The sequence below is a fragment of the Fusarium musae genome, chromosome 6 (assembly GCF_019915245.1).
Source record: "Fusarium musae strain F31 chromosome 6, whole genome shotgun sequence".
Classification (NCBI taxonomy): Eukaryota; Fungi; Ascomycota; class Sordariomycetes; order Hypocreales; family Nectriaceae; genus Fusarium; species Fusarium musae.
In genome coordinates, this window is record NC_058392.1 from 3,007,522 (window position 1) to 3,020,947 (window position 13,426).

Below are 13,426 nucleotides of genomic sequence, written 5' to 3' on the forward strand. Positions count from 1 at the left end.
AAGTACTAACCTGAAGATTAGTGATCGCAAATCATTTTGTTCCATGGCCCTTCTAACCTTTGGAGTGGACCAGACATACTCCTACATTGCCTGCGGAACTAAAGCCACTACCGACCATTACTGCATAACCCCAACCATTGGCATCCCAACAACGTCCGAGTCCAGTGAATCGAGCACATCAGAGACATCACGAATATCTTTAGTCATCTCAAGTGATACGTCATCAAGTACCACCGATATTACACAAAGTGCTTCCACAGAAGGGACAAGCAGTTCTTCGGAAGAAGGAGATTCATCTGGAAGTCCCTCCCCTAATGTCGGTGCCATCATTGGAGGAGTCATTGGAGGACTCGTTGTTATCTGCGGTACCATAATTACAGCAATATTCCTGCTTCGAAGAAACCGAAGTAAGGATACACAAGCGGGCACAATAGAACAGAATAAAGAGGACCAATCCACAAGACCTTGGAGACGCAGCAAAACAAAAGAGCCACAAGAGCTTGGAGGTTGGGACATATATGAAATGTCAGTTACCGAACAGAATCAACGTCGAAGTCCAGTGGAACTTGCTGCGTGAGAAGGACATTTGAACGGGTAGGGTAATCGATCAACACGAGTCTTAGGCTATGGAATATTGTGCTATTGATTACCTTATTAGTACAGCCGTTGGATATGAGTCGTGAAAATACCGAATTGCGAAATGCATGAGACATAAAATATACATGTTTAAGTAAAGAAACCCGCTGTGCTTAGGGGAAGCTGGAATCTGGAATCTGATACGCCATGGACCGATGATGCTAACAATAAATCCGCGAGTGCCCCAAGGAGAGGCAAGAAAACTTGGAGGTCACCTCATGTCTGGTCAAATTTGGAGAATAAATGTTTCATGACTTAGTACCTACCTAGGTACCTTCCGGGGCGGGCCTCCTCAGGTGGAGGGCAACCTAATCCGTCCCGTCGCCTACAGCTCCGGAAGGACCTTCTTCTGGCTGATCGTTCAGGTACTTTGGCCTCTTTCTCTTGCCTTGCTTTTGCGGATAGCTTCATCTTTGGGAAAGAACCCGTGGGTCTTCAGTCACCTTACCTTGGCAAACTCTGATGCCCTCACTCCAAAGAGGCAAAGCCGGAAGGTGGCCTTCTCACTGCGTTGTCAGGCCACTCTTCACCTGCGGCTTTGCCTTATCAACATGGATACCTTGGCCATCCAACATGTATAGTGAACTCTGCAATGCCAATCCACAGCCAAGTTGCAATCAACCAATCTGTTGAGGCGTTCATGCCACCAACGCTATCGCTGCTCATCTCGAGAAAGTGCTGAACGATGCTTCCCTGGACTCCTAGAAAAGGAGAGGCGCTCTATCGTGTACAGACTTACGAATGTCGAAGCTAGCCTCCAGGCTGCCATGCAGGAAGCCCAACTTTAAGGTACATCATCTAATACTGAAGTATATCTAATTACTAATGTTGGATCTCCAGTCTATACTCTCGAGGTGTACAGGCTGCATTAAACGACAAATTGAGAAACGTATTCATACTATTTATTATGTTTTCCATCCCCATGATGATAGTTTGATGTCGCAGTTGCCGTGACACTATTAAAACACCAAACCCGAGGGCTTGAAGGTTGAAATGATGCTCGAACAGCCATGACGATTGCGAGGAAAGAGGATGTAGCATACTATCAATAATTCAACCATTCTCTCGTTTACCTTTGCCATTGCTCAACGGTGAAATGTTGGTTGTGATGTAGACTTCTCTAAGTTGTGGGCTGGAAGTGTTGTTTGCAGTTGAGACTTGTGGCTGTGAGCTTATTCCGGCAGAGAGAACCTAGTGATGTAGACTTCTATCCTAAGGGATGAAAGACTTAGCCACGTTTAGTATATTTTAGAAGATTCTTAGATCAGTTGATTTTGGCACCGTGCTTTAAAAGAAGCTTTCCTTCCCCCCAAGGCGCCCGTATCATCAAGTAAAGGTAACAAGGCAAAAGTGAAGTAAGATACAGAACCGAACGAAAGCACCGCAATTCATGGACATTAACAGTGAATCGAGGCAGCAAAGTTCATCATGCCTCTTTTGATTAACCCAAGACTCGCTTCCTCGAAAATGCTGTGGGCCAAAAAACCCAATGCTCAGGCCTCATTTCTTCTGCGGCCGTTAAAGTTAAAATAACGTATGAATGGTAACATGACGGTCGTAAATTCGGACAATGGGGTATTATATATTGAGATACACTCAGACAGGAGTCCAGTCCTTGAGCCATGGATGAGATTGGTTCAAGTCCGGAATTACAACTGTGCTCAGGCTGCGCTCTCCAACTATGTTTCCGAGGGAGTGGTTGATCATTTGCAAAGTAGCACGGCGGGAGGGCTCGATAGCGACGGGGAGAGCAGTTGGGGGTGGAATTGGCGCAAGAGAGTTGTGAGAAGGAATGAGATCAAGGTTATCTGGGACGCTTGAGTCAAAGCGACCAGTCTCTTTGCGATAGCCAACATGCACTGAAGGTTCAAAAGATACATCGTCCTTTGACCACCAAGTCCAATGGCGGTACTCTCGATGGTGGCCTCGTTCAAGCCAAGGGTACAGATCAGGCTCGATAGTTTCTTTGGGAATTGTGCCGAAGGGGCGCCAACCGTAGAAGAGGGGCCATGGATCGCGAAGAGTCAGTGTATGACGATGCTGAAGTAGGGCAGCACGAGGAACAGCCGTGCTGAGGTCATGGTAGGCAGTGGCTGTAGGGTCATCTTGATATGATTGTGGTGCCCCTGTCCATACCGCCGTAACAATATCTGGACGAGACAGGGTGTCATACGAACATCCCTCGTCAAGCGTAGTCAGATAGTTGCGAATGAGATCCAAGATCCTGGAGTTACCCAGAAGGAAGAGACCGTGCCACCACATGGCTACCCGAGGACGGCGGAGCAGGAAGATCTTGATAAGCATCTCGAAATCGCAGTGTTTGAAGGCGGGCTGAATGACGCTGGTTACGGCAGCCAACCAGGGACTAACGAGGTTGCACTGGATATCTGGTTGCCAAAATATGCTCCAGAGGACTGGCCCCAGGGCGTAAGGATGCATGCTCAGCGTCATGTAGTAGCGTGCTTCCGCTGTATATCGATGAATGTTGGCTGCCTGATCAGCATCCATGGGGGTACTCTTTCGTGGTTTCAGAGACGGCCTAGGTAAGTGTGGTTCCAGCTTGGCCATGCGATAGAATGGAATTGCAAGGGCTGCAAGGAACCCAGCCTTGATCGGTGACAAGATACTTGGATCTTTGGATCGGGGTTCATGGGCAATACCAAACAAGTTACAGAACTCGATCAAGAGGTCCGTGGCTTCGGCAGGAGTTGGGGGTACCACATCTCTGTCAATCGAGACTTGGCCTTCAGTAGCAATGATGAAGCGCACATCACCAGTGAACTTTGCATCCCATGGTGCACATGGGCCCCCCTGACCATCAGCGGCCCAACCTGATTGTGACGCCAGAATCGCACAGAGCCAATGCACGAGTCGTGAGGAGACACCTTCAGGGAGGTGAACTAGGATCTCATTCTGGGCGGGATCCCCGATCGTGTTAATCGGGACTGGGCGGAGACAGGAGTCGGTGAAGTGGATCTTCCTGTTCTGGAGTTGCAGTAGCCGTGTGGAGAGAATGTAGGACCAACACACGGTCAAGATGGCGAGCCCTTGAGGGGCATTAGAGGCATCAGCAGTGCCAGCTGGATTGCCATAGTGGCAGGCACTTGGGTCCGAAGATATGATGCAGTTGATGGGCGATGGATAGCTGAGGCGGAAATATTTGGTGGTGCCGGTAACGTTGTCGAGGTCGAAATCTGGCCCGTCCTGAATTTGAGGTTCCGGATCCGGGACATGCCAGGTGGGGGCTCCGGCCAGGGCTCCCTTTGGCGGCACGGATTCGGGGAGAGGCGGCATATCCTGGAGCATGATAGACGGGTCGAGGCCAGGAGGAAAGGTGCCTCTTGGTAAGGCCAGTGCCTGGCTCACGAGTTGCTGCCACGTACAGAGACCATCGTGAAAGATGCGGCGGACGTCGAGCTGCTTCGGAATCAGGGGGTCATCCACATTGTCGGCGACGGCAAGGAATTGCTCCTCGTTCAAGGTCGGGAAAGGTTTAGAGGACCAGAAAGAGTCTGGCGCAGTAGAAGCAGCGGTCAACTCAGTGATCTGGGAGGTATGAGCTTCTCCCTCGATCTCCGAATGAGCACTTGCGTTTTCAGGCTGAGGTACAATGGCAGCTTCAGAGAGGCCAGTGACAACGGTAGAACTCCAAGCAAACGGACGATCGAAAGAATTGTCAAGCTCGTAGTCACCGTTGAGGACCCAGGACCGGACATGGTCCATTCCTAGGTCCCATGTCATCTTCATTGTGACAGAGGAGGGTGTGAGCTTGCTCTGAGTGGTCAGCCAGTCGGTGTAAGTGAAGTGTTCAGGGCGACAACAAAGTCCACTTGAGGCAGGGTTTTGGAGAACCGGACACAAGAAAAAGCAGAGCTTCTGTCGACACTAAATAGAAGAGAGAAAAAGATAATAAAAAAGAAATTGAGGTGCGAGAGAGACTCGAGGTAAATATGAATGAGAGATATGGGGATAGAAAGGACAGGGGACAGTGTAACAGAGAAAAGCTGAAGATTCCGGTGGCCACCCACCCTGGGAGACGTTGTGTATGTATGTATAAGAAAAGAAGCAAGCAAGATGCAGCAGAACTAACTACAGTCAAAAGGGTAGAAATCCGGGCTGGGGCGGGTATGGCTGTAATTATCTGGGCTATTGATACGCGGCGGGCCTCATCTCGCATGCCATGCCCATCCATCGTTTGTGCTTGTCAGTTGGACCATGATGCCTGTGTTGATTGACATCAGTTGTCCAACAAGCCATGGCAGTGTCCTTCCTTGGCCATGCCATATGTGTAGGATACCGAGAGACTACCTATAGCGGGTACCAACGCTGGTTGGATATGGAACGGGCTCAGCTGGTTCAGCTGGGGGTGTAACTGTAAATGGAGATGGATGGAGTGTCGGAGGAGCCGGGTCAGAGTCAAAAAGAGGATCTGAAAATGACATGAACAGTCAGTTGAGAGGTTGAGAACGGGAGAGAGACACTAGACTAGACAGAGAGGGTCAGAGAGCAGAGCAGAGCATCAGAGACAAGACACGGAAGCTTGCAGGAAATGTCAAAGTTGTGGACACATCAGAACCCCTGTCAAGCTTCTTGGTGTCTTGCAGCGTTTCCGCGACAGGACAAGACAAGAAACAGAGCAAAAACAGTCTTGTAAGATGGAGAAAAGCAACTTCAGGTGGTTCTGCTTGCAGCAAACTAGGCAATTGGAGGGACGGGGGGGAAACATGGGTGCCACAAAGACAGGGAGCATAGTCTAATGAGGCGTGCAATAACTACGAAGCGGAGATCAAAGCCGTAGGCGAAGCGGAGATGGCGACGACAAGTTCGGCAGAGTAGAAACGAGAGTTGGAATTAGCAGAAGCGTTGAAGAAAGAGCAGAAGAAAAAAGAAAAGACGGTATAAGACAAGAGGAGGGACATGACTGAGTCGAGGACCTACCTAGACTGCTAGACATGGCTTGATGATGGAGGATGACGGTTTAGAGAGGGTTGAGTGGATGATGGGGCATTCAGCACGGGGCAGGGACAAGGGATATCTCGACAGGGATGGAGCCTTTCACTTTACTTGTCTAATATTCTTTCGTCTTTCTTTTCTTTTTCCTCTTTGCTTCCTCCACTTGAACACGCAGTCAGGCAGTCAGGTTACACTTTTGACTTTTACAGGCGGTTGTCACTGTCAGTTGCGGCGCAGGGAGGTGCCGGACCGTAAGGTATCCCAATCCCAACATCTCTTGCTTGCATAAGGGCAGTTTTAGTGAGGTGGATGTGGACGTGGATGTGGAGGGGGAGGGGCATTTCTCTAGACACTTTTGTTTAGTGTCGAGTCTTTGCTTTTGCTTGTGCTTGTGCTTGTCGACAAAGAGGCAGTGCGGCCGTTGGACAGTCCACGTTTCAACGCTATTAAAGACCCTTTTGCACTTCGATCGTCATACAACTGAGGTGAATGACTCGCTACTCCGTAGATGCGGTCAAATAACTCCAATAGTCGGCTCCATCAATAACAGAACCATCCTGTTTCAAGGGTCCCATCCTTGATCTTGGGACGTCGGGATAATGGAACGGACTCCCCAACCCTCGACCTTTCAGCTGGGTCAATATGCACCATGTTGCGCCTCTAAGCTGCAGATGGCCTCGGCTTGATCAAGATATGTCATATGGGGCCCGAGAGCCTCCATGTCGGCTGCGCAGTGGCTGATTAGACGTCCACCGCATATTTCAGGGTTGACTCAACATCAGCATCAGCAGCAATCATCTGCAGCTGCACGCGCAGACGCACATACATACAGACAGGTATGCAGCTGGGAGCTGGGGTACCTCTGCCGTAGCGTATGTAGCGTTGCAGCGCGGGATCTGGACGTCTGTAGGCCAGTCGCTGGCGCCATGACATCGCATGGCATGACGGATAGTCGTGATAGCCGCTGCCTAAGTCGAGCTCGTGCGTGGACCAAGAGCCCGGCTGGCATTACAACCTGAGACACATCATGTACGTGCGTGTGTGTGCAGTGTGCAGTGCAGCGTGTCTTTAGTGGCATGAATTACGTGCCGGCCTACGGAGTAGAGGGAAATAACTTGAAAAAAGAAAGGTTGAGACTACTAACACAGTCGGGCAAGGAAAAAGAAAGCAGTGCGCCCCTAACTAGGTAGACCCGAAAATGCAGGTCGACAGTGAGGACACCTGGGTTCTGATAGCCAGCCTCTCACTGGAGAAAATCATTACGATGCGCCGTTTTCTACAGAGTACGAGGAAACCCTTTTTACAGTGTCTGGTTAGGCGGCTCTATCATGGAATGGTTGGTACAAGGCAACTGCTCTGGCAGGATGGACCGTTATAGTGGCCAGCCAGTAACTTTAGTGCATTAGGTTCTTATCCATGATATTCCCGGCAGTCAGTATCTCGGCCTCTCCCGCCCTCCCTAGCTTCCCTTACTATTGGGCTGGGTAACGGGTTATCACATCCACCCTCACATGAACAGCCGATCCTACTCTGTTCTCATATCTTCTGTACGTCTTGTCGCGCGTAGATCGATTCTCTTTAGAAGTCCACGCCCCGAGTGTAGCCTCAACTGGAAACCCATTCGATAGGTTCAATGAGGGGAGGCACCTACGGACGGATACTTACCTACACAAGCACCAGCGGCACGCTTCCGAAACAGCGCTAGACTAGTTCGGTCCGGAATATTTCCTGCCTCAAAAAAATTGTCCTGCACTGACGATCAAGTCAAGCAAACAACACGGCGGCACGACCCAATCCTCCCACTCCCAGGACTATCAATCACACTGCACCCGAATAGCCTGTAAGTTCCCTCGATCGCACCATTGTTTGCTTCCTCTTCAAGCCACATGTTTTACATTGCGACATGGCACAAGGTACAAGGTTACTGACTTGATATCTGCAGATTCTGCATCCCCAGCTCCACCTATACGATACTATTTCAGAACAATCCGCCGTAATCACCGACAATGAAGAGCAAGCGCGCAAGAGAGGCCGCCGAGGTCGATGATAAGCCCATTGCTTCTGTTGATTCTGAGGCCCCAGCCAAGAAGCGCAAGCGCAGCGAGGATGATGCTGCGGATCTGAAGAAGGCTAAGAAGGAGAAGAGAGACAAGAAGTACAAGAAGGAATCGCGCAAGGAGCGCAAAGACAAGCGCAAGAACCTCCAGGACCTCCCCGAGCAGGATGATGACGAAGAGGCGGCCGAGGACGCCCCAATGGCTGAAGCTGATGACAAGCCTGTGGATGCGCCAGTAGAGGCAGATAAGCCTGCGAAGAAGGACAAGAAGAAGAAGGACAAGAAGCTTAAAACCGACGAGTCACAACCAAAGGACGACGCCAACACCGATTCCCAACCCAAGGATGAATCCAAGGAGGAGTCAAAGAAGAGCAAGAAGGACAAGAAGAAGCAAAACAAGGCCTCCGAAACAACGACCACCAACGACGAGTCTGCTGCCGGCGCTGATGCAGAGGCTGCTGATGGCAAAGGTGACCGTCACATTGTCTTCGTCGGCAACCTGCCCTTCACCGCCACTGCCGAAACAATCAAAGCCCACTTTGCCTCTCTCAACCCAGTGTCTGTTCGCTGCATGAGTGATCCCAAGGATAGCAAGCCCTGCCGTGGTTTTGCCTTTGTCGAGTTCGAGAAGGTCTGGCATATGCGAACATGTCTCGACAAGTTCCACCACTCCGAGTTCTCAGATGGTGTTTCTTATCCACGCCGCATAAATGTCGAGTTGACGTAAGTTGTTTTCGTACTTCTGTCTTACATGATAACTCATCTCGTTGCTTTGAATCCACACCCCTTTCCCTCAGCCTGATTCAACACAAAAGCACCTCGATCTGTGTAACCATCCCAGAGTGACTAGCATTGACTTGACTCACGCTCACTACTTCTTCACCGACACTCACCTGCACGAACAGCAACTTCATACATGACTAGAACACACGCTAACTCTGTGTAACAGTGCTGGTGGAGGTGGCAAGACAAAGCAGCGCCAGGACAAGATCAAGGAGAAGAACCGCAAGCTCGACGAGAACCGCGCCAAGCGCATTGAACGTGAGAGGATGGCAAAGGAAGAGAACAAGGGTAAGGGTGACACTCGCAAAGCTGGAGAGGATGGTATTCATCCAAGTCGACGCGCCCACATTCCTGGCAACCGCTGGTAGAAACAGCTCAACAGGCCCCGAGTCAAGGGTGTGAAGCCTAAGAAGTAGGTTTGCGAGGGCCTTCAAATATGTTTTAATGATTGTACTGGGATCGGATACACAAAAGTTGATTGTGCATTTATATGATAGGTAGTGAGAGATACCCAAAGGAAGTCGATCCTTGACCTCACGAACAAACGATGAATTATATTTCTATATCACTACTTCTTTCGACTGATTCTGAGATATTTCTGCTTCAGGTGAACGCCTATATAAACAGACTGTTGATCGTATATATCAACCAGTGTACACTGTAGATTCTTTTCTGTTTACGCTCCGATTTAAGTGAACGTATACTCTATTGGGAGCCCTAACAGCAATGCAATATCTTTCGCCCATAGCAACAAACCCAAGAGACCAATTCTTAATCGAGACGGACAAATTGACCGCTGGTGGAAGAACTCCAACGACTGTACATCGCAGAAACGAGGTGCCAAACTGCAAGTTTCAAGAGTGAATGCCAGATACGAGGCATGATAGCCGTGTTCATTCAACATACCTCCACAGGTAAAACAGACACTTGTCGAAAACAAAACATCACAAAACAATCGCAAGCAATCATCTGTCCAAACTGCAATCCGGTTCTTGAATTACTGGCAAAATCGGTATAAACTCCGCGAGGAGGCCACAGCATGAGATATGAGCAAATAGAGATAAATAATAAAAAGCAACGGTTGGAAACACGTAACCGCAGATAGTAAAAACCCAAAATTCATTCAAGAACCGCCTCGCAATTAAAAGCCATCGTCATATGCAGTTGCCTCCGCATGATCGTTGCGAGGGTCATGTTCTGGGTACGGGTATCGGGCCTCGAGAAAAAGGCAATAGCCTAGTCTAGCCCCAGCCGCTCCCAGGGGATATTCCGTCAAGAGCCGCCGTCTTGTATCGCTGAATGCCTATTAAACATTCGTCCTGAGTTCTTCGTGTCATTTCGCGTCGTCCAGACGCTTTCGTTGAGAAAATCGAGCGCGTGCCTTGCCACGCGCGGGAATAGCGTTCAGTAGATGGATATCTACAGAATGGAGCACTTGTTCTTCTTTTGCTTCGAAGGTGTGGGTCGAGGGTTAAGAACAGCTCTAAACACGAGTTAGATGTGTACTAGAGCACATAATCACTGTTGATGCTCACCGGATGGCCTCGTCAAAAACGCTCTTGAGGTTCCTTTGAGTGAGGGCAGAACACTCGAGGTACTTGTAGGCCTTGATCTCCTTGGCGCAGGTCAACGCCTGCTCGTACGACACAGGCTCCATACGCTTCTGTCGAAGTGATTCGAGGGTGGAGGCGTCTTCACGAAGATCAAGCTTGGTTCCGACAAGGATGATGGGAATGTTAGGCGCATGATGATCAATCTCGGGATACCACTAGAGAGGGTGTCAGCGGAGTCGATATGTTGTGGCGATAAGGGGGGCGGCGTACCTTGGCCTTCACGTTGTCGAATGAAGGAGGGCTGACGATGGAGAAGCAGATGAGGAAGACATCGGTCTGGGGGTATGAGAGAGGTCGCAGTCTGTCGTAATCCTCCTGACCAGCAGTATCCCAGAGGCCAAGGCTAATAGGCTTGCCATCTACCATAACACTCGCCGAGTAGTTGTCGAAGACAGTGGGGATGTATTCGCCGGGGAAGGCATTTGTGGTGTAGGAAATGAGTAGACAGGTCTGGAAGCACGGTCAGCGGAAGGACCTTGTTACGGAAAGCTATCGCGTTGTAAGCGGCTGATTGTCCGACGTACCTTTCCAACAGCACCATCACCAGTCACCACGCACTGTAGCAGCGGTCAGCCAACCATGTACTGCGTCAGGTAACCATCGGCTCAACAAACCTTCAATGACTGGACACCGGGCTGAGCCATTGTTGCGATCGTTTATAAGGAGAAAGTCGGAGGAAATGGATATCGGATCGACGAATTATGTGGAAGCGCAAAAAGTCGTCGAGGGGCTGATGGAGATGATGGAAGCGACAATTGTTGTGTCTGTACGAAGATGGTGGATGTAATGCAGACTAGAGTGTAGGTAGGTAGTAGGTAAGGTTAGAGCGCCTGGGAGGGGCAGGTCAAACAGGCAGGCCAGGGACTCGAAGGCCGGATAACGGAAGAGAACGAGGTGCGACGATGACGATTTTGTTTTGGATGCGACAAGCGGCGACAGAACTCGAATGGATCCTCAGGTGAGTTTCACAGCTGCATAAAAAGATAGGTCAGAGAAGAAACTTGACACAAAACCGAGGTGTAGTTCACGCGTTTTGTGCCGCAGAAGGTGAGGCCACAGGAGGAGGTTCAACGATGGGAGCCGCTCCACCTCTAATCAGTACAGACTGTACCGTATCACTGAGTGGACTAGGCTGGCACTGGACTAGACGCCCCCAAGCCCAGCAAGCCCAGGTAGTGGAGGGCCACGAGAGAGGCGCCCAGGGTATGCCACCAGTAGCCACCTCCCGTGCCACCTCAGGCCCTGTTCGCAGTAATAAGCCAAGACCTAGCCTCGCCGACTAACTTGACCTACCTTACTGGAACTTATCCGCTTGGGATGCCAGGAGTTGATCGCTATCAAGAGCTTGCTCAAGGCTATAGAGGTAGGCGCCTGGGGGTGGGGGAGATACAAGGGCTCAGGGGCCAACCAAGCACCGTAATTTGGGGTAAAGGCAGCTCACCTGCTGTGTCGCTGAACCCTTTCGTGGTAAGGATTCGCTGTTAATGGCCGTCTTGGCTAAAATGGACTCTCGGTTGCGTCTGGGGATGACAATGCAGAGGCTGGATTGGATGGAAACCGAACAAAGATTGCCGGGTTGTGAAAAGAGATGAAGACGGGGAGGCTGCAACAGTTGAGAGCGGGAAAACCAAAGGCAAGGAACAATGCTCAAGCTGCAGCAGATGAGTTTATTATCCCAAGACTGCACAAGGCGGGGCTAGTCAAAGTGCAGGCGGTGGCTGTTGGTGCAGATGAAAGGCGGAGAGAGGCTGCGGGAATGTGGATTTGGGCGTAATACCTTTTGACAATAAGCTCTGCGCCAGAAAAGAAGTAGTTCTTTTTCAACACAATGTGATCGAACAATTATGAGCGGTGGCGGAGAATTTAAGAAACACCTGGTGCTTCTCTTCTGCTATCATTCTATTTATTTATCTGTTCCTGTTGTCTGTCCATGGCCATGCCCAGTTGGGAAGGGAATAATAAAGGAGAACTGCTACCGCTACCGTAATGAACAAAACCACCGAATGATGAAACCTGGCCGATCTCTTCAACTGAATTCAACCTCCATGACTCACGCCAACCTCAAAGCAGAAACAATTGATATCATGGTAAGCTCTTTCGTTAAGAATCAGGTAACACTTCAAGACAGGGATCAACAATAAAGAGGTTGGAGTTAAAGATATGAGGACCAGGGATGCATGTTGAGAGCTATTAAAGCCTCCACTGGGCGCTTAGACCCTTGCTCAGACCACTGTTACTGCTTCCCGCTGCAGTAATCTTCATAGAGCGGCATTCTGAAGCTTCGGACAAGTAAAATGGATCGATAGCTCAGTGGTACGAGCGAGGGATTGCAGATCCCTAGGTCGCGTGTTCGATCCACGCTCGGTCCTAGTACTTGCTCTTTTGGCTCTTTTTGCTATTGCCTGGCGATCTCATCTTCCCTACGGATACACGGCTCCTCCAATTGCTTACATCGAGATGTCAGCTTATTTGTTTCAACAATGCTCGGACAATCATTGTTTTGAACTTTCTTTTCTTTTCGATTTTGCTATAATACCAATCGGTTAGTGTCTACCTAGTTGACGTGAAACCATACTAATAGAAACATCAGTTTCCGGCTGATATATCACAAAATGGCTTCAGGCTTGTTCTCTGGTGTCTCTCCATGGCATATTCCCGCCATGTTTATAGGCACCGCCTTCACTCTTGGTGGTCTTCTCCCTTTGAGAGCCCCGGACCGTGCTATGCGCGAGTACGGGTTGCCTGAGGGTATTGCCAGGTCAGAGCCAGCGCAATTAGCATTTGGTATCTACGGCACTCGTGTAGCTGCTTATGGCGTCGCTCTGTGGACGTTCTATCTTCGTGGTGAATACCATGTAGTTGATACGCTCATGAGCTTACTCTTCTTGTGGGGTGCGGCTGATTGTTGGGTTTGTATTAAGGCTGGTGTGCCAGGGACAGCTGCCTGGAGATTCGTGAGTAGTATCATGATTGGCGGGTATGGATATCTTGGATTAACTGCGAAGGGGTCTCTCTGAAGCTCTGCTCTGCATGATTGCTTTAGGTAGTGGATCTCGAAGTTGTTGGTGAATAAGTCCTTGACTTATCATCTACTCGCTGCCTCATCTCGTTGATTTATGGTGATAACAAATACGCATTGGCAACACAACATGTTGTCTGTGTGAAATATTTGAACCGTACTACGAAATCTCTCAAATAGTTAAGGCCATGGTCATTTACATCACCAGTACGGAGTAATGCAAGCACCTTATGTGAATGGTCCGTGCACTCAAGCTCCCCCTCGTCGCGTACCTATGGCTGAAGCTTGTCGCGTTCCCACTTGAATCTGAATTGACATTCATCATTGACATGGATCGATAACATCAACAATAACCGAAAATACAAA

At 49.7% G+C, this 13,426-nt stretch overlaps 4 protein-coding genes and 1 non-coding gene across 5 annotated transcripts; 3 read left to right on the forward strand and 2 right to left on the reverse strand.

The window, feature by feature from the left end:
* Positions 1-2,232: 2,232 nt before the first annotated feature.
* On the reverse strand, positions 2,233-4,383 carry J7337_008786 (uncharacterized protein; the record flags this gene model as incomplete). The annotated part of the gene is made up of 1 exon (XM_044826394.1): positions 2,233-4,383. One exon carries the CDS (start codon positions 4,381-4,383, stop codon positions 2,233-2,235), a length of 2,151 nt encoding a protein of 716 aa, XP_044679311.1.
* A 3,212-nt stretch (positions 4,384-7,595) lies between these two features.
* J7337_008787 (uncharacterized protein) lies at positions 7,596-8,796 on the forward strand (the record flags this gene model as incomplete). The annotated part of the gene is made up of 2 exons (XM_044826395.1): positions 7,596-8,368; positions 8,595-8,796. The coding sequence occupies 2 exons, from the start codon at positions 7,596-7,598 to the stop codon at positions 8,794-8,796; spliced, it is 975 nt and encodes a 324-aa protein (XP_044679312.1).
* A 1,051-nt stretch (positions 8,797-9,847) lies between these two features.
* RAC1 (Rho GTPase protein rac1) lies at positions 9,848-10,685 on the reverse strand (the record flags this gene model as incomplete). Its single annotated transcript, XM_044826396.1, has 5 exons — positions 9,848-9,911; positions 9,964-10,196; positions 10,252-10,491; positions 10,566-10,598; positions 10,656-10,685. 5 exons carry the CDS (start codon positions 10,683-10,685, stop codon positions 9,848-9,850), a joined length of 600 nt encoding a protein of 199 aa, XP_044679313.1.
* A 1,652-nt stretch (positions 10,686-12,337) lies between these two features.
* On the forward strand, positions 12,338-12,410 carry J7337_008789. Its single transcript has one exon. It is a non-coding gene; the product is annotated as a tRNA-Cys (tRNA).
* A 243-nt stretch (positions 12,411-12,653) lies between these two features.
* Positions 12,654-13,114, forward strand: J7337_008790 (uncharacterized protein; the record flags this gene model as incomplete). Its single annotated transcript, XM_044826397.1, has 2 exons — positions 12,654-12,995; positions 13,085-13,114. The coding sequence occupies 2 exons, from the start codon at positions 12,654-12,656 to the stop codon at positions 13,112-13,114; spliced, it is 372 nt and encodes a 123-aa protein (XP_044679314.1).
* Between the last annotated feature and the right edge of the window lie 312 nt (positions 13,115-13,426).